This window comes from Megalops cyprinoides, chromosome 8 (genome assembly GCF_013368585.1).
Source record: "Megalops cyprinoides isolate fMegCyp1 chromosome 8, fMegCyp1.pri, whole genome shotgun sequence".
In the NCBI taxonomy this organism is placed as follows: domain Eukaryota; kingdom Metazoa; phylum Chordata; class Actinopteri; order Elopiformes; family Megalopidae; genus Megalops; species Megalops cyprinoides.
The window spans coordinates 11,248,535-11,269,991 of NC_050590.1; the positions used below are offsets into that span (position 1 = coordinate 11,248,535).

Below are 21,457 nucleotides of genomic sequence, written 5' to 3' on the forward strand. Positions count from 1 at the left end.
TCAGTTTTGCTCAGATAAGTAATATAAGGATGTGGTTCTCAGGGCTTTAAACCTGTCATGATAAAGTTTCACTTTATATCTTCCTCTTCTGTGGTGTGTTGTTTTGGCCTCCAAACCAGTTTCACAGACGCATATCGAACCAGATAGTTTTCTCATTCCTCCTCAGGTCATTGGTGCTTTGTTCAAGTCTGTATTTGAATGAGAAGTAAAATCCTCCGTTTCATGTGAGACATGTCATTTGCTATTTGGAGTGAATCCAGTCAACCCTGCCAGACCGCCGGTGGCCCCTCTAGGATGTGAGTTTGCTGGTTACACCAGGCCCTCAGCGTTTACAAGAAGACTGAGAAACATAAGTGGGAACACTGTATCAAAGAATACTGACTGAACCTGTAACACTCCCCCTTTCTATTTTTACCTTTTGTAAACCATGATGTCATCCTCGTGATCCAGATCAAATACCACTGTTAAAACAGGAAAATAACAATTGCTAGTTCCACAGAACCACAAGCTGTGTAGTTTTCTTTCATTTATATAACCTGTATGTGGCTGAGGGTGCAAGTATTTTCTATAGTAATACATGCACCACTTTGTTGAGTTTAGCCCCCACATTTTGCTTCATTGCAATAGGCTGCCCTTCTTTCTGTTATCACTTCTGTTTTCTTTAGCATCCCATGTAGGTCCCTTGATCGTCTTTTCTTTTTTTATTTAATGACTTAATATAGCAGAACATAAAACCAGAAAAACACACACACTGCTCCTTATTTACATCCTGTTATTGTGATAAGAATACAGGGCCCACAGTGAGCTTGGTAGGTAGAAGTCCCAGTCATAATGTGCTATGAGTCTTGGGCACTGTCCAGCACTTCTCTCTAAAACATGCCAATATGGTGCATGAATTTCTTTTTCGTACAACCATTTTAGAGGAACAACAAGTTGTACATAGCTCTGAAGTGCTTACAAAGCCTGGGTGGAAGAACCACGTTTCACGCTTCCAGTCCAGTGTCATATCTCAACCCCTCTGAGAACCTGAAAAGATATCTAGAGTAATACTGAAAATAAATCAAGTGCTATACCAATCAATGCAATCAATGTTATGATACCCTGAAACTGTTACACAAACCAAGGTTTAAATGCTACAACAATTAGGAGGAGCCAAGACAAAGGCCAGTCTTCAGTCTACAGAATCCACCAGCTCTGCTGTCCTGGCCACTGTGGGAAGCCTGTTCCGTCTCATGGGAGTCAGGAAGACATGGAACATGCCCACGATGTGTAATGCCAGGGCCTTCTGAAGTTGCTGAACAAAGAGGTCTGGCAAGTGTGTACCCTCTGCTGGTAAGCACAAAAGATCATACCTCTGGTCATTCCTCTTGTGCTCACCAGTACAGCTCCCTTTGAGTATTACAAGTGAAAGTAATCCAGGTAAGCCTTTGAGAGTACACCTAGTACACCAGCTTGGGCACACCCAAGTAAAACCCCAAAAATTACATACAGTAATTATTTAATTTAAGCCTGTCAGGGTCTAGAGAACAATTCATTAACCACCATGATTAGCTCCTGATTGCAGGAGAAATTCAGCTACCACTTTATTCTTGCTTCCTCCACGTGTATGTGTGTGTGTATGTGTGTTTATGCTCAGACTTGGCAGTACTTCTGAGTAAATATTTTTAAAGTGCTAGTGTTCATAGAAGAGTGGCAGGACTGATTATCACAGTAATAATGACAACTTGCATTTATACAGTGTATTTTATGAATCCCACAAGCACTTGCCTCACCGCATCCTGTGTGTTTCACCTGTCTAGGAGATGAGTGCTAGCCATTTTGAATCAGCATGCTTACCACAGAGGAAAGGGTTGAATAGAAGGATGATTTGGTGGCCAATTAATGCAGCCATCCTGTCATTGCAAAAGGAAACACCCGTATTCTTCAAGCTTCTCTCCATAGTAAGCAAGGAGCTCAGCTAGATGCACTTTCTTTATCCTCAGCCCAGAGACACCACCACTTCCACCAGGAAGCTGGTTTTCCAAAGTGCTTTCCTGTCCTAGTGCTAGTGTATTATTTGGGGATAGTATGCTAGAGTACAATATAGCTACTCACTGACTAGTTGATCAGGGTTAAGAGTACTAGAAAAAGTAGGGCTATGGAAAATGAGGCCAGCTGTCCACTCTTACTCTCTGTCTTCAGCTCATACTGGGATGAAGGACCTAGCTGCCCAGTGTCCATCTCTGTCTGCAGCTCATATTGGATTAATGTCCACACATAGCCCCTCTCTGAGGCCACACAGCTGTAATTGCCTTCCAGTTCTGGTGACATTTCCTCTATAAGCAGCAGGCATTGGCCCTCGGCAGGGAGGCATTCCCTCTGGTGTTCTTGATGGTGCCACCTGTACTGGGCGTGGCTGGACAGCATGGGGCACTGCAGGAAGAATCTGGCTGACAATGGCACTCTGTGGACCTCATGGGATACCACAATTTTGGCAGTTTTACCTGAAGAACAAAAAAAGCAAAGGGAATGACATATATGACACAACGTATTTATGTCAGCGCTTCCATTTTAAAGTGAAAAAATAGAAGAAGAATGGAACGACAGGGAGAAATCTGATCTTTGAGGGACATGGAGAATTCAGACAGCTAAATTAGTAAAATACATAAATACATATGTTAGTAAATGTCCCGAACACCAAAACGTGTTTCGTTCCAACAAAGAAGCAGATTTGATGTTTGTAGAAAAAGACAGAAAGGTTTATTTGCACAGCTGGCTGTGGGAACATCAGCACTGAGCAGAAGTTCAACAAGTATAGCATTTCGTTCTTTTTTTATACAGTTACATTTACATGTGAGTTATGATGACCAGCGGGGGTGCTGTTTCTGATTGGTCTTGCGGAGCTGTGCATAGCTAAACAGCTCCCTCTCTAATTGGGTATTTCCTGAGCCCTGTAACCTAATTGGCTCCATAGGGTTCACAAGAGGTGCCGTTTGGCTCCGGTCGGATGTAGCGACATCGCTTTGTATTCGAATACACATCGCTTTTCTCCAGCATTTGTATTCGAATACACATCGCGTGTCTCCGGATCAAATGCCATGCCGTTCCACAAAACTGTCTCCTAACACATAATATATAATGTAAAATATAATTTTATATATAACATAATATTATATTTTAAAACCATTCACCTTTGTTCTGAGTTGTGGTTCATGCATGTGATGAAAATGTAATGTTATGGCAGTTTTTTGTATTTCTTCTCTGCACCCATTTATTATTTTGTCACTTTTGGTATTTGTTATGTAGCTTTTTTCTGCTACCATGGTAGTTTTTCTGTTTTGTCTTGCCTGCTTGGAAGATTATTCTTGCCATCCTGTTTTATTAGCACTGATGTTTGCATACTTTTGAATGCAATCAGCACAGTTACCAAGAATGGCCATCAGTCCATGACAGGGCAGATTGTTCCCAGAATCATGATGTATAAAGCATTCAATATAATTTTAATGCAAATAATATTTCACACACAAATGTATCTCTCTCACTGAAATGAACACTGTGGTTTTCATTTGATTATTGAGCTTGCTATATCCTACTACTCTGGCTTGCTCCACCTGAATGTGAGTGAACTTCAGTATTGCAATTTCATAAGTTGTTTTGTTATATTGTGCACATGTACATTTTTTATGTGACACAATATAGACTAATACAACACTGCAACAACACTGTAAGTTGCACTCGATGAGAGGATCTGATAAAATAACGGATTCATTCATCAATGCCTTAAATAATTGACTAACTCCAAATTGTATGATGAATAGTCATCAATACCTCAGGGAGAAAACACCATGACATAATCACGTTATTGTTTCCCCAACATACCAATAACTGGGATTCATTTCTCCAGCTTATGTGGACAATCCTCAACAGAATATGAACTCGGCATTCAATTAAACTGGTCATCACCTGATGCACAAGTGGCACATCAAACTGACTGTGACCATGGAAGCCCTGAGCACTTAATAACTTGCCTTCAGCAGATGTTTGATACTGACATCAGGGAGTTATATTGCTCTCTTCATGGACTTTGAAATTAAAACTGGCAGCAGCTGCTCTCATAGCCAGTCAAAACCACACTATCAGAACAAAATGTGCAATGAGATGTAGATGACAAGTAAGCTAAGAAATTCTACCTTCCATTACATTCATTTAGTAGAGTATCCAGAGTAACTTACATTTTTATTAATTTAAATAGCTGTATATTTACTGAGGCAATTATGTGTTAAGTATCTTGTCCAAGTGTACCACAGCAGTGCCCAGAGAGGAATCAAACCAGTAACCTTTTGGTTATGAGATCTGCTTCTTACCACTACTCCACATCCCTGCCTAATGTCTTAACCTTCCTGATTAATGTCTTACCTGCTTCTTGACACGCCAGATAATTCCCGTGTTCCACATCTTGAATTGTATGCCTGTTTGGAGAGATCATAAAGAATAAACAGGGCATTTGTGGATCTTGTGACATTTATGAGGATTTCCACCCTATTAACAAGCAGAGACAGCTGCCAGTGAAAACACTGGAACATGAAAAGCTGGCCTTGTACTTAAAGGACAACAGGAATAATTGCCTTTCCCACTAATGTGCACAGCACTGTTTCTTGTCTGATTGGATTTCAGTTTTGTTTGCACTGTTTCTGTCATGAAGGAGAGACAACCTGTTTACTTGAATAGGGCTGGGAGCTGTCATGACAAGTTTGTTTGACTTTGCTCCATTGATATTTGCCTATCTGAGGTCATACTGTAGCTGAGCAGTGGTTACCAGCAGCACTTTTACATTTAAAATACAGTATTTGCATGTTACAATGAGTACATGAACATACAACATAAAAGCTGTCTTTTTCTCTATTCAGTGTTGTCCATAAACTGCTACCACCAAAAGAGCTCATTTTTTTCCAACAACTTGACCTTTCATGAAAGAACAATGTATATTTACATTACACAAAGAGTGGCAAACATGTGGGTACAGACCAGGTGATTCACTGAGTCTTACCCGGAGGCTGCAGTGCATTGGCTCCCGTCCCAGCCACAGTAGGGGTCTCTGGCCAGGACACAGTCCTCACACTGTTGGCCGTATCCCTGGCAGCTTTGCAGGTCCAGCTCCACCACCTCACTGTTGGTGCTCACATACAGCCTCTTCTGATTGGCCATGAGGAGGACATGAAATCATTACTGATAATGACAGTAAGAGCCTCTGCCACTGCAACTACTACTCAGCCATTACCTAGTATACATTTCAAGCATAAAATATAGCTATAAGTAAAATATAACTATAAGTTTCTCCACACCCTTTGTTAGCTCTATTAAACTCTGACAGCTCTGTGTTATCTGTGTAACATAGTTGTGTCAGAAAGCCCTGCACTGAATATACACAAACGCTGCAGGAGAGCATCATTTATGGTTTGACTGCTAGGGGTCATCATATTTTCCAGCTCTTTTAAGAAACTATCAGCCTCAGGATTGCTGAATTATTGTAGCTGAAGTGTTGAATCTTCAGCAGTCAAATCAAGCAGCCAGCTGGGAGCTGGAAAGGAATTGGAACGGAATGAACTGGGGACGTCTGGAAACTTCAGGCGTAGTAACGGGCATGCCTGGTAAATACACCGCACATACGTTGACAGTTTCCATGGCCGGTGTTGCATAGCTGTGCCCAGCGGCATTCTGGGACGCACCGTGGATGGCTGCAGCAGCATGTTCTGGATGTGGGTCCTGTGGCTGAATGGATGCAGCTCAGCAATGATGAAAGCCTGGCCATTCTGTTCCATCACCTTGTGTACTGCACCACTTTCTGAGCGGAGATACACACATACATGCACGCTACCACTGTATCCATTTATTTATCCAACACATATACCCAAAAAGGTGTATTTTTTGTTTACTGTTCCCTATATTATTTTAACCCATGTATATGCCACCCAAGACTTGGATCTGCAATATTCTAGTTACAAGACCTTTTCCCATAAATAATACTAAATACTGCAGCAGGAGAGACAAATGATTTCTATGGAACAGGTCTTATCACACGAAGGTTATAATACATAGGAAAATGTGGCACATATGCTGATGTGAGGTTGTAATTATTAGGGCAGGGCAGGGCAGGACACACACCCATATGGAGCCAAAAAAACTCAAAAGCAGTTCCACACCCTTCCCACTGCTGGCTTGAGAAAGCCAAGTCATGTAATTCTCACATGATCAATAACAGGTTGTGGATTCACACCGTAAAGGGTATAACATCACATAAGTTCAATGGAAGACAATTTACATAACTGCAAATAATGACAAAATTCTGATGACAAACTGATGAAAACACATTTAAAACGGCCAGTCTCACACAAGTCATTACTTCTTGATGCACTGAAATATTTTATTTCAGATGTGAGAAGCTAATGAAATGTCCTTAATGTGTCTGATATTTGCTTTGAAATGAATGGTGAGGGAAAAGACTGGATACTCCCTCCTCAGTATGTAGCTGCTAAAAACCACTAAATCAGACCAAATGATCTTGACCCTACAGCCTGTATTTATGGACTGTATTTATAAAAATATGATAGTACACACCTTCCAGAGGGAATGCTGACAACTAATTGGCTGTTTTTTTTTAATACCATGTTCTACAAGTACCTGTTCTACAAGTATAACTGCTTTAATCAAATATCCAATACAAATACATGGCTTTAAATGTACATATTGAATCTTTTCCATAAAACAATATTATAAAACCATACTACATAATTATAACATGCTGGGCCAGCATAGCCAGCTGTTGGCACCCTGGTTAGGCACTTTGGCTGTCATCTCTCCATTGCCCTATCTCCCTAAAGGTACAGTGTACAAATTGCCATGAGTCATCAATAATTCAAACTGACAAAAACATGACTACCCAGCAAGCTTCACAGATGTCGGATAAAATGATGAACAGAACTGGTTTGTCATCACATCTAAATAGCTTACGAAGCTTACAAAGACGCAAGCTACTTTAGCGGAGGAGAACATGCACCTTTGTGATCTTTCCGCACTGTAACAATGCCAAAGAACACACTAGACTCTAAGTTTCATTTGTATTTGCAAATTAATAAGATTAGCTGCCTGTCCAATAGAAACAATGCAAACTGCAGAAATGATAGGAATATGACTGCACAATGTAAACAACTGAGGTAAACTCTCACTAAAATAAACTAGATAACACAGCCCAGTCAAGCAAGTACAGACAATGTAGACAAATGAGGATTGCCTTTTGAAATTTCCAAATATGCTAGTGTAACTAACCTGAAAAAATATCTTGATGACTCTACTGATAAAACGAGAGAAAAGAAATCATCTGAATGAATCAACTGAATGAATCAACTAAATTAATCAACTTTTAGACTAATTGACAGTTCAAATATATACATGTACAAGCACAGAATATAAACAAGGGAGAAAAAAAGGAAGGCTGTCTATCTGACTGCAGTGAACATCGAATAATTGTTGAATAGCCTTCTTAACAGTGACTCACCCAGAGATAACAGCAGGACAGTGTGTTGTCTGAGGCCCTTGCCGCTCACTCTGTCAGCTCGGATGTGTCTGTAGTGGTGGTGACTGACCATGAAGGGGTCACTGCCATTCACTGGTCTGACCCAATCCTTGGTCTCCTGGTAGTCCTTCCTCTGCCTCAGCACTTCCGGTGGCAGCTTCCTGCTGTCTTCAACACACTGTGAGAGCCATGGTGAATGAACACAGATTCAGTCCAGAGAAAAGGCCTACTGATCTGAAAAAGGAGATACTTACCCTGTCCTACTCACTTACTGTCTATACTGTATCTATGAGGAATATTAAATGGCACAAAGCCATTGTGCACAGCAACTGGTTTCAACCAATCAGGTCATATTCAAGCATCATGTAGCTGACCTGTAGATCTGTACATTTCTGTCTGCTTTGTGACAACAACCAACAGAAATGAGTGATCATTCATCAAGTTTGCTTACCTCTTTGTTTGCTGTTTATGAAACATTTCAATCTACACAAATACCGTATAGCACATAACACCATGCCACAGTCATCATGGCAAAACTCACACACTCTATTAATCTAAACAAAAGATGGCCTTTGAAAATAGCCAGTTATGTTTCTGTACCTTTATAGGGTGTGAGTTACGAACAGGCTTTGTATTTCCTTTGATGCTGGACTTGGTGAAGACGTCATCAATGTCACCCATGGTGTAGATACACACTGCACTCATGCCCCTGCAGGTACACACACAGCTCTGAGCTCACTGCTCAGGCTACAAGATGGTACCCACCAGTTATTTCATACTGTTTCAGTCCCTGGAGATGGTACATTTGCAATGCTTGAGTAAATCCAGAAGAAGTAAATTCAGCTGTTTGATGACCACACTTCCACAGTTTCAGCTACAGAGGTGGATGACCTTGTAATACTATCACTGCTCTTAGCAGCAAAATACCATAATTATTATCCACTAACACTGAGATTGTCACACCCTTTATGATTAAAGTATCACTACTAAAACCATGATATGGAATAAATTTCACTTTGTAAAAATGGTTCAGTGATGTCATACCAGCCATTGGTGAAGAGTGCATACACTCTGCTGTCTCTCCAGCTGTCTGCCTGCAAGATGGACACATCCAACAGATGTTTAAAGCCAAGTTTTCTTTCAGGGAATCCACAGGACAGCTGGGCACTCAGCAGCGAGGTCCACTGATTCTGCAGAATCGCTTTGGGTCCACCGCGGTCCACCTGGAGCAGAGAACCAGACACGGGTCAGTCCAGCATGGTGGTCATGACTCTCTGATCCATTTCCACCAATTGCTACACTTAGAACAAACTGCAGAGGCATCAAACTGCCCAAAAGCGCCCCTCATTTAGCAATGCACACACCCTCAAGGTCCATCTTACACTCCTCAGCCTTTGAACAGAATATTTTACTGTATGCTTGATGTAGTTCCTGCACACATGGCCTTTGTCTGATATTTGGGATTTTCAGGTCTGGTTAGGCTTTGTCTTGTCCATGTCTTGAGACATACATACAGTATTTACCTTGCAAACCTGGGTGACCCGGGACACCCAAAGGTCAGCGTCTGGATACTGATCCAAATTCCTCTCCACCAAGAAGGTGTAGATTCTGTCCTGCAACCGGTCAGCCCTGGGTCCACTCAATGTCATGCCCACATATATCTGCTCTGAGGGATAGAATGAGAGGAGACCTTTACTCTTAAAATAAGTGTTTTTTTCAGTTGTGTAGAATGTATTAATGTGTGGCTCCCACGCTGATAATTGGAATCCATGCCAAAAACCCATAAAGCAAAAGCACAGAAAGCTACTCATATAAGATGAATGGCTGCGCAGCTGCCTCCACATTTTACAACTACCATTTGATCGGCTATACAATCTATATAATACAACTATATTTGTGATCCATGAAACGGCAGATGCAGTCAAGTTCCTCTTGCTGACCTGTCTTGTTGGCATCTGACCAAATTGGGCCTCTTGCACTATAGTGCCTACGGATGCCTACCCCATCACCATGGGCATAAAGATTTGCAGTGGAGTACAGCTCCCTCTCTGATGGGAGAAAGTGCAGGTGTTAAATCACAAGACACAGCCAGACACACAAACTCACCTATCCTCATTGGGGAAAGAAGAATCACCATCAATGCATTTACCCAAAAGTATAATGTTTAGAAAGCTAAGCATTTCACTGAACAGAGGAAAAGATAGTTGATAGCATGTGTATGTGTGTGTGTGTTTCGGGGGGTGGTGGCTTGAGGGGTAACTCACCAATGTACAGTGATGGTGCTCTCTCATTCAGAGAGAAAGGGGCAATTCCTTCAGCTGGTGATGTTTCACAGGAGCATAATGTCTCTCTGGGCTATGAAAAAACACTGTCCTTAAGGACTATTAGTCCTTGACATTATTGGTCAGGGCAGCAAAACCCTAAAATTCATTAATAATTGATATGATAAAAGTTTGCAACATCATACCATACGACAGCATACTGGACAAATGCCATCAGTTCCACACACAAACAGCTTTCCCTCTTCGTCTTCATGAAGGATGGTAATGTCATATTCACAAACTCCCTAAACGTAAAAGAACACACACATGCACACAAATAGCCAAGGGCATAATGATACTATCACCAAAAAAATGTCCTGGGCAACCTTCACATATGCTTCTATTTTAGTGTTCTTCTAAATCAACTGAAGTCAAATTTTGAGTTCAGTGGGAAAATCAAGATTTAGTTAACGATGCACTGGAAAACTTCATAAAGGTACATATTCCCTTAGGTAAGATATGAGTTTTGTTTGCTAAATATTTACCAACATCAGTAAGGAGGAAGGCAAATCTGAAATCATTTCCTGTACCCATTTTCTATATATAGTGGTTGAACCTTACAGTCACTGGATCAATATTCCAACCATACCTCATGACATGACTCTCTGTATGGGTTATAACATTCGATGTGTCACTTCAATTAAAACATGTGTAGACAAGTATTTGAAGCTCTCACCCAAGTTTCGCATACCGATTACCTTCAGATGCCTAGGTGGATGGAAACAGGCACAAAATCATTACATTGGCCTACCTCTGTAGACTGACTGGGTGTCTGGAAGTCAATCAGAAACATCTTTCTGTGGCCCCCAACATAAATGCTGTAGTCTTTTGGCCCCTGAAGAAGCTCTGTGCGGTTGTGTTTGCCACTCAGACTGTGCCTCCTAAAGGAGACATCTGAGAGCACACAGAGCAGAGGATATTAATGCCAAATCTATTAACAGTACAGAAATCCACAATGGCAGTTTTGCAAACAAAAAATCAGAAATTAAAAACAAGAATTAGAGCATTATTTTCTTTGGGTTTGTTCTTAACAGAACTGTTTTTTGTTGCTGTTCCTTGTGTTCCAGGCACCTTCCGCAGTTTGTAACAGATTAAAACAAAATGAAATTATGGTTAATACTGTTTTTATGTATGTTTCCATGTATATTTTTCTGTAAACACTGGTTATCTCACACCTGCATGGAACATCCACAAAACATGGAGTGGAATACAATCCACGTTATTTACATTGTTACAACTTCTAAACTTCTAAACTATCTGTATCAGTGTATCTGGCCAAGAATGGGGACTGAAAAAATATAACTGTACCTCAGACAATGTAAAGGTAGCAACTTTGTCATCTGAACAATTGTCTCCTAAAGCGGGACCTATCTCCCCCCTCTCCTCTTCCATCTCTCCACAGTCTGCAGCAGAAAGAGCTCAGTACCCAGTACAGAAAACCACAACAGCAGAGTTTTGCAGGCAAAATGCGGCATTTCAAACTTTTCAAAAATAAGAATTACAGAATTATTTTTATTAGAGAATTATTTTTCTCTAATTCTGAACAGATTCTGAACAGAATCACTTATTTTTTGTTCCTGTTCTTTATGTGCCAGACACCAATTGCAGTTTGTAACAGATTAGAACAAAATGAAATAATGGTTAATACTGTTTATATGTATCTTTCCATGTATATTTTTCTGTAAACACTGCTTATCTCACATCTACATGGAATCTACTTGGAATATCCACAAAAGAAGGACCTAGAGCGGAACCTATCTCCCCCCTCCCCTCTTCCATCTCTCCACTATCTGCAGCAGGAGAAGGAGCACCTCTGTACTCTGCTGTGGGTGCCCCTCCTGGTCCAGACTGTACTCTTCCACCAGCTCGACCATATATCAGAGTTTCTGTGTTTTCTCTTGTTTTTTGCTCATGGTTAAATTTCAATTCTACTGTCAACTGTTCAATTCCACTATTCAATTCTTCTTTACCTTTGAGAGAAGGTTTAAATCATCTCTAATATTTCTAATTATAATTAATATAAGCAAAGAAAGGATATTAAGGATTACTATTATGTTGTGTTTCAGACTAACTTAAAACATAAGTCAAACATAGATCTAAATCAGTATCTAACAGCCTCCTCATAATGTTGTAATGCTGTCAATTGTTGTAATGCTGTCAATTTTTTTGTTGGCTTCCTACAGTAGGGTATGTTGCTATCACCAACTAGATAGGAGAACTGAAGGGCAAAAGGCTACTGATTCTCTAGTTAAGTACTTGAAAAGGTGTCCAAATTAAAGGATGCCCATTATGTTGGCCATGACCTATGGCTATTTATTATTCACTTTGTTACAGTGAACCTTCCATGGAACTAAAAAATAATAAAAACAGAATTATCTTGAAAGCAAAGTTTTAAACAGTGTTTTTGTTCCAGCTTTCAGTAATGCATTCACCACTGGTTTCAACAAATGTTGATAAAAATAATGATGAATAATAGGCATAGTGCAATTCTGAAGAGCTACCAGCTTTCAACTCACTTTCTCACAATAGTGCAAGTGATAGATGTCCATGTACGGGCAAACGTGCTGACAAAATATTCTTATTATGAACAATAACACATTGTGTGGGCATTGAAATGTGAATGAGTTGGCGGAAAAGTGTTGAAATATGCTCTGAAGTAAAACAACGGAGGTCTGTTGGAAATGGAAGAAACGCACCCTTTCAGAGTAGAGTTCCCAATCATTTCATTGTTCTGTACATGGTGTTGACAGCAGAATTCAGCCATTTAAGCAACAATCAGGCAATGAGAGGATAAAATGAAGCAACTGAGAAAGCTACAGAAATGGATTTCTGTGCTGAGAATTAAGTTTAGTAATGACAACATTGGACAACAGACAGATGGATTGCACTGCATTTCATCCAAATGATGGGCCAATAAAACCCCAATGTAGATAACTTATGATACCAGTGAGCAGAATTTTGTTTGTGGAGACTGTTTGAGGAACATTGCATTACACTATATCGCTACAGTAACAATATTATGTTTGAAGTAAAATACATTTTTAAAGCAGGCATATTTTCCCTATGCATAACTGAAACCTTACAATCTTTCAAAATGAAAAAAAAGTATGTTTTCAGGTCAGGCTTACGAAGTATTCCTCATGTCTCAATCTGTAGTGTAGTGATAAAGATGGTCAGAGTAAATGTTCATGACATGGCAAAGGACAAAATGACCAGTCACTCGACGTAATTAGACCTTTGCAGTCCACCTTACCATCCGAAACTCACTAGCTACGTGTTAAGCGCCTTATAGTGTACAATGTTGCTAGTATATCCCAGTATTGCGTTAAAAACCCATACTGGAATATAGGAGACTGGGAAACAGGGTTGCGAGTCCAGTTAGTTCAGACATCAGTGATTTACACTATTATTCACACGAGGAAGAGTGTTGGTCTCAGCATATTTAAGTAGAAATATTACTTCAGATATTGATATCATCTTTTGAAATTGGCTACATCAGGATCTTTTTCCAGAAATATGCTACATGTAAAACAATAATAAAAAAAATGTGACGGTGATCATTCAGGCTGCATCCCAAATCTAAACTGCAAATGTTGTTGGTTTCTGCGTCAAAGTATACAGTAGCCTGCTTCTTATTTTCTCATAAATTTCTGATTAATGTGTACATTTTTACGAAGTAGACAGAAAACAAGAAACTTCTCATCCAAACTGCGTAATTCCAGTCAATGAAGAATCAACTACAAAATTCATGCTTATTCTGCCAATGAATTTGTTGGTGTGATGGAAATTGTAGTAAACTTTCAAATTCGTCAGACAAACCCAATATCTAGTATATTGTCATTCATGATATAATGTAATATAAACGGATTACTTACCCTTTTCAGTCAGCGTTACCCTTGGATTATGGTGATAGCTCGTCGCTTTTGCAGCGTTCAAAAGACTATATATTGAGAGCACAGTCCATATAAGTTGCATTATCTGTCCGTCCTTCTGTTAGCTCGTAGAAAAGTGAAGAACTGTTAACTGGAGTGTTATAAGGGAGGGAATGTTAAATGGAAGTAATGTTTTTAAATCTTTCAGTCTTTGAAAACGTTCACCGCTGAAACTTCTGTCATCAGAACGCAAAGGCAGAGATCAGCTGTACGAAAGCACACAACTGCTTTCTCTTTACTACGCGGGCGTGCAGAATTCACGTCGTGTCAAGTGCTTCATGCAAATCATTATGTAAATTGAGTCTGTTACATTATCTCTTCATTGTTGTATATTTTTACGAACACCCCAAAGCGAAGGCTCTTACTTTTCTGTCATTTCATCCCATTCAAAACCCATTCCATGTCATTTTTAATAATCAGAGATCTATAACATAAGGAAATAAGTCATTGAATTTCTGGACTGAAGAATACCAGTCTGATTTGAAACCTCTCAGAAAGCTGGAGGGGATGCAATACCTTTTGAGTCAGTTACTCTCCTGGAGAGTAATAGCCAATGCAGTTCGTAACACGATCAATTTAAGTATAGTGTGTGGGAAAATGCAACATGAGCCAATGGCACCTTCATCCCAGGATATTCCAATAAATATGCCTGCCACGATTCAGCACGTGGAATTCAGAAACATTTGTCTGAATAACTGTATATAAATCTACATATCTCATACCATTCCAAACTTTTTTTCTTCGTAGTAAGATCTACAAGTACTTACAGTTCAAACATGTTTCTCTCCCTACTCCATGACTATTTGTTACTTTCGAAGCATTAGCACATATAACAGGATCAATATTGATGTGGTTGTTTCACTAGATTGCCTTGGCTATTTTGGAATTCTGGAATTCTTTTATTTGTCTCTCTTTGGTTGCCTATCCTCTCGTACATCGGTTTGTCTTGATAAATTCCCTGTAATATGACATTTTGTGACTGGATTGTCCATGGCAGGTTGTTTGGAGAAGGGGTGTGTCCGGTCGCTATCGCTCGCCTCCAAAGGTAATATATAGCAGATACACTCCTCTCGCCATTAACTTTGATGGGAAGCGATCGTTGGGTCCTGTGTTCTCTGTTCCATTTAAGTTTGTAGTAATGATGCATAAGTGACATAATTTCCTGTAGAAACTGTGGTTCCCATAATATCTTTGTGTTGACTTTTGTTAAAATATTTTGCTCGTTGTTACTTATATGTTTAGTTTATGTAGTTGTTTTTATTTATATTTCGTTAAAACAATCATGTTTTCAGATAAACCATAGCCTGGAAAATCTATTTGAATCAAAACTACGTTAACACAGAGAGGCACGTTAACAGGCAGACTCGGTAACAACCAGAAACAGAGCAGGTTTACAAACAAACCGCGGGAACAACACAGCTAAAATACTGAGACAATCTGGCAAAGAACAAAGGAAAAGGCAGGGTATAAGTAGGCAGGGAGATTATAAGGGGACGAGGCACAGGTGTGTGGAACAGGCTTCAGGTGATGGGCTTGGCCGAGTAACAGGAGGGCGGGGGGCAGGTGGGACAAGGAAACACAAGGACCTGTAAACAAGAACAAAAGACACATCACACAGACTGGGAGCGACCGTGCAGCTCAGGCTGAAGTGCTGACACAGGGTAGTAATAGTTCAACACATGTATGACAACATTCCAAGATGGACTGAAGATGTACAGAAGGCAATTGACAGCCCAGTTCATTAATAGTTCATAAATATTAAAGTGTTGTTTAGTATTTCCATTATTTTCCCATTGAGGTATTCTGTGCTTTCTGCATTTTGTATTTGTCTTCTTTGAGCTGCAAATGGGTGTATGTAACCTGGCATATAAATAAAGTTTGATTTGATACTCTTGTGTGAACTCTGCATGTGAAAGTTGTGTCTATTTACTGGCCTCGATTAATTCTTGTTATGCGATCCATTAGTACAGTAACCTTGGCCCTACTTTATATTTCATCTTGTGCTGTCATGGTTTCTGGACGCACAATGGGGGGGAATGTTCCCAAACTATCATTCAGCGGAGCACCACTTTTCTACAGGGTTGCGCTCCTGAAAGAAGCATATGTGGAGCCTTCTATAATCGCCAACTACCATGGATTAATACATAGGCATATGCGTATAAGATTATAACAAGCATCAGGAATTGTGGGAACCAATAGCATCCTGTTAATCAAGATGATGGATATTGAAAACATCATAAGGCACCTGGAAGAGCCATTTTGCTAGTTGCTACAAATTTACAAGGTTTGTGGTGATAAATGCCGCTGCGTTATCTTTGTAGCAAATAATAGCGGTTAGTACTCCCTCTTCTGTTTAGCGCTCCCTCTAGTGGAGTAAGAAAAGAAATGCAACATATAGCTCAGAGGAAACGCGAGCGAGTGGAGGTTATGATTAGTCTTGCAGCAGTACATTGCCGACAAATTTCATAGAACTTTTTATTTTTTCAGATATTTTTTTTTTTTTTTTAAGATGTGGAGTTATTTTGGGTCCAGCTTCCCATTGTGGGGAGGCTGGGTTCCTTCCTTTTTTGTCTTCTTTTATTTGTGCTGACTGATTATTGAATATGTTCAATTTGTACAATCCCTATTTGAGCCTTGGAATCATATGTTAAATCATCTAGTAGCACCCTATCCTTCATTTTTGAACCCCACCCATATTCTTTTTTCCCCTTTCTTCTTCTTTTATGAAATTTTGAATCTCTTATTGAAAACCATTACTAGGTTTTATTATTATTGTGTAATTTGTACATGTGTTTTGTTTAGTTTCTCTCACGTCATGTTTTGTTTTCATGTTTGTGTTTTTATATTGATTTGTTTTGATTTTTGTTTTTTTTTTTTTTTGCTTAACTCAGTTTTGCTTAGCTCAGAAAGTCATATCAATGGCTGTTGTATATCTTTGCTCTATATTGTACACAAACACAAAAGCTCAAAAAAAAAAAAAAAAAAAACCTGAACTAAAAGGCATGGTGGGCTAAAAGGCAACTAAAAACATGTCTAGGCTGTAAAAGCTCTTTGCTCTTCTCTAATGCAGATGGACCATAAATGCCAGAATTTTAAAATGATGAGAGCATTGTTTTTGTATTTCACTTGCTCTCCCTTTCATCTTGAGCCCTTTTTGAGGCTTCAGTTGGATGTTTTTGCACGTTCACATTCCTTACAGTAACATTCTTCTACTGTCCCTGAAGATGTTCCCGGTGAGTCGTGACATTTACCATGTTTTCCACATGTTTGCAGTGATGGTGTCTGCACAGATGTCTGCATGGTCATTTAGATGGCCATGCTGAACTTGATGGAAGTGACACACGTTGTCCCTAAGCATGTGACAATGAGTAAGGGCAAGACGTGGTCCCAGTGTGAGGGTCTCACATGCAATGTACGAGACTTGAGAGCTATGTGTGTTCCACTGCGACCAAATGCAGGGAGTGAATGAAACATGCCAATGGCCAGGCTAAGTGTACACAACTATTCCAACGATGATCAAGATGAGATGAGCACTTGAAGTATATTGTGTATATCATCCAATATATCCAAACAGGTAAAGTTTATTTGGCAAACACAAGTGAGATGTATTACCATTGGTAGTGGTATTTGGGTGCTATACTGTACATTTAGTACATATGCAAATAAATGCAAAGGAAAGGAAACCGGGGAAAGCACGTATTGTAAATAAATCTGCTTGCAGGCAAAATTACCCTGAGGCATTCAGTCACAGCAACAGCCACCCTCTACTTTTATCATTTGGCAAAACAATTACAGCTTTTTATAGCACACTATTCTTTGTAACAAACCCTTTTTGGCAAAAACAAAACAGGCCTTTATCACTCAGTTTTTCATCAGTATCCCCCCTCCCCTGTGTCAGCACAGCTGATATTTTATTTTCAGTGTCATTTCTCTCTTGCTGCTCTGTTTCCCTAAACATTTTTCTGCAGTTTGTGTTCGGGCCATCCTGCATTGTCTCCCATTACGTCCTTGCTGGTTGACAGCCCTGTTAATTGTCACATCAGTTGTTCATGGGATTTGTTTTTCAATTTTTGTGAATGTGCTCCAAAACATCCAAAGTGACCAGGAAGGAAATGTGTAACAGATGGGGGGGAAAAAAACAATAGTCCAATACTTGTGAGGGGGATGAATAGAAATTGCAGAAAAGATGGGAGGGAAGGAAACTGGGAACTGGTGAATTGGGGGAAATTTCCAATGTGCAGTATCTACAAGTATTTTTAGCATTAAGTTGAACAGTGTGCTGTAACTACTGGGTACATAGAGCATTTACTCCTACTGTGTCAAATTGCTGAAGTATAGATGGTTGCTCTTGTTTTTAGCTCAGCTATGTCCTGGGGTAGTCCCAAATAAACCTCATCCATTTTGTAGTATTCCTGTAAGAAAATCATCCTATAAACTTGCATACTTGTCTTTTGTGTTCAAAATTTCAGTCTTGCATTTTTTACCAATACCAGAATGACACTCACTCGAAAAGACACTTGGACAGGGAAGGAAAGCACAGCAAAACAGGTAGGTTTAGGTTTAGAAAAAGACAATTTATACGGAGGGGGAACATTTTGTGGAAGTTTCATATCTGTAAAAGGCATGTTATGTAATGTAAGGCATGTAACAAACAGCATGGAGCTGACTGATGCTGACAGTCTTCAGATCAAGCACCATTACTTGTAAAGTTTAATGATCAGGGTTTAAAGTCAATTCTACAAAATTCAGTTTAATTCTATTCCCTCTCCCTGTAAATTTCATCAATTCAATTCCACTTCCAGACCAGTTCTGTTAATTCAGAGTCAGTTCAATTCCTCTCATTTCCAATTTAATTCAATTCAAAAATGCCATTCCCAATTCAATGTGCTTCCACAAAAATTCCTTGAATTCAGTTCCCCCTCTAGAGCAATTCGGTTCTTCAGTTTAAATTCCTCTGCATCCCTTAACTCAAGCCGATAGTGATATCCCACAAACATTTACTTCACCTTTTACAATTGGAGTCATAATAAAATGGACCAAATTAGCTCATATATAAATGCATATTAGTACTTTGTCACATATCAGCTCTTCATTGCAAAACTTTAAAAAGTGACATACAATAATGTATACATTTAAATTATTTGATCAATGTAGAATTACCATTTTCAGATGTTATATTTGAGAGAAAAATGTAAACACAAAAAAATACATATGAAAAGAGATCAATTTATTTCCTCCTTTCACACCAAACTACAAAGGCACAATAATGATACTAGACAAGTTGCAATACAGACACAATGTTATTCTCCTAAATACTTTCATTTGATTAACATCAGTTCTTCAAACCTAGCATCAAACAAGTTGCGGGGGTCAGGTCTGACAACTTTGCATGCAACACTAAACAGTCCTGTGTAAACAGTACTGGTGTGACCAGATACTTCAGAGCTAGTTTGATCAAGTCTGGAAGCTGAATCCTCTAAAACACAAGGCTGACTTAAATGCTGAAAGTTCAAGAGAGGCATCTTTGGTGGCCACACCCCTGCATTTCCACTGGAGTGGTCAGCCATGTACTGAAATCATTTCACCAGCCTCTTGGGCCACATGTATCAACGGTGCGTATGCACTACTAAACTACTAAAAAACCATGGAAAAATATAAAATATACCTAAGGAACACTAAAGAAATATTAATAGGAAAATAACACTATGCACTATGCATACTGAAGTCATTGTGACATTAGATGGGGGGGGGGGGGGTATTGCTCTATAATGTGCCTCTTAAGCAGTATTCTGAAGCCTTTTTTAGTTGTTACTTTTGGCATTTCTGATGGAAGAGAGCTCCATGTTAGCATGCTCTGTACATGACGCATGTGTTGCATAAGGTTTTGTTCTGGGGACTGTGACGTCTTTTGGCTGCACCAAACCAAATAACAGGGCAGTAGTCTAGATGTGATAAAATTAGTGCTTGAATGTCTTGCACAGTTGACCTATGTGTTACATAGTGCATCTTTTTATAACACACATACCTCTCCCAGTCTTCACAACCATTTTGTTAATATGTTTTTGATGACAATTTATTATTATCTAAAATCACATCAAGAGGCTTAGTTTCATCCTTTTGCTTAATGGACACATCACCTAAACATAATTTCAACTGTGGTACACTTACCAAAATTGGCTTGAACCAAACAATGTTTTTAGTTTTAGATTGATAAGAGTTACCCATCAGATTCAATAACAAAGAGCTGGAAAATAAACTATGGGTGCCTGCAACAGCCTCAGTATTTCAAATTGGATTATCTGAATTGTATGGACCAGGTGTAGCATGGATCCCAGGCATCTCCATGTCCAGCTTGTACTAGATATTTTTTCCCATGCTCTCATGAAAATACAAGAATCTGCATTTCCAACACAGAGGTTGAAGAAGTATGCAGTATGGTAACTGCTGCCTTAAAATGTAATTTGTTAGTAACTATTTATTTTTAAGATCTTTTTTCTTCAAGATTAATAACTGAAGATGCATTGATCTGCTTCAAGTTATAGTGTATTTAAATTAGTTTTAAAACCAAACTTGAATATGTATACTGGTCTGGGGCACTGTGCAGTGCTTCTCTCTAAAGCATGCCAGTTAGGTGCTGCATGGACTACTTTCATGCACAACCACTTTAGAGGAACACAAAGTTATTGTCAGAAATTTAACTGCTGCTTTCCAAGATGATCACCAGATGACCCCATAACTTCCAGTGTTCTCTGTCTCATTCAGTTAATGTCCTCCACCTGTGTTTTCTGTTATTTAAGCTTTGCCTTTGGTCCACATATTCAAGTACACTACAATGCATCAGTCACTCGAACACAGAATCCAAAATACATCACAATACTACACGTAAAATATATATCAACCACTGGAGGTAGCAGGTGTTAGGGGCAGGGACTGAGGTGGAACCGAGATACAGTTGGAAGAGGTGGGCCTTCAGTCTGCATACATACTATAGTATTACTGTCAGTAGGTGGTGCTATTTTTGCATTTGTGAAGTTAGAAGCCTTAGGGCAACGACTGAGACACACAGCTTACTCTCAATGTTATTTATAATGGAGGCATTTAATCAACTTTATTACCCTTGCATTCATGAGACTGATGTTGATACCCAGGTACTGTATTATTGGGTTATTTGTAAGGACCGTTGTGCTGTTTAATATTTAACTGTAATTGTGGAATAATGGAGTCTAAGATCACTTCCCTCAGACCAGTGTTTCTTTAAACATTCTTTAAAGGACCCAGTCAAATCAAAACACTTAGCCCAGTAACTTAGCTACTGAACTTTGCCCTCATTGCTTTGCTTTGAAGACACTGAGTGCTTTGAGAAGACATTTTGAGGACATTTAGTGCTTCTCATTGGCTACCTCTCTTTTAGTGGCACCTGCTTGCATGTGATATAAATGATTCAAAATGAAACAGTCAATGTTTAATATTACTTTTACCTGTCAAGTCATAATTCATATTCATTTAAACTACTTTGCTAATATGCTACCCTACTTGGTGCATTCATATTTACTATATTGCAAAATCATTGTATCACATTACATTACATGCATTCAGCAGACACTCTTATCCAGAGCAACATCCAGCACAACAGAACATGAGTGTATCCATTCAAG

General features: G+C 39.3%; 1 protein-coding gene across 1 annotated transcript; it reads right to left on the reverse strand.

Moving 5' to 3' along the window:
- Positions 1–1,922: 1,922 nt before the first annotated feature.
- On the reverse strand, positions 1,923–10,464 carry LOC118782273 (semaphorin-7A-like). The gene is made up of 12 exons (XM_036535582.1): positions 10,432–10,464; positions 10,032–10,115; positions 9,814–9,904; positions 9,490–9,597; positions 9,073–9,215; positions 8,594–8,772; positions 8,150–8,258; positions 7,532–7,727; positions 5,706–5,821; positions 5,027–5,172; positions 4,396–4,448; positions 1,923–2,483 (listed from the first exon to the last, which is right to left on the reverse strand). The coding sequence occupies exons 1-12, from the start codon at positions 10,462–10,464 to the stop codon at positions 2,098–2,100; spliced, it is 1,644 nt and encodes a 547-aa protein (XP_036391475.1). The 3' UTR covers positions 1,923–2,097.
- Positions 10,465–21,457: the final 10,993 nt, after the last annotated feature.

Excerpts from the sequence above, each read along its gene's own strand:
- LOC118782273 (XM_036535582.1), bottom strand. The coding sequence starts at position 10,464 with ATGAGGTATGGTTGGAATATTGATCCAGTGACT. Across the intron at positions 9,216-9,489 it reads GTCAGATGCCAACAAGACAG|AGCAGATATATGTGGGCATG; the intron begins GTCAGCAAGAGG and ends TCTATCCCTCAG. Across the intron at positions 2,484-4,395 it reads TCTGGCGTGTCAAGAAGCAG|GTAAAACTGCCAAAATTGTG; the intron begins GTAAGACATTAA and ends TTTGTTCTTCAG.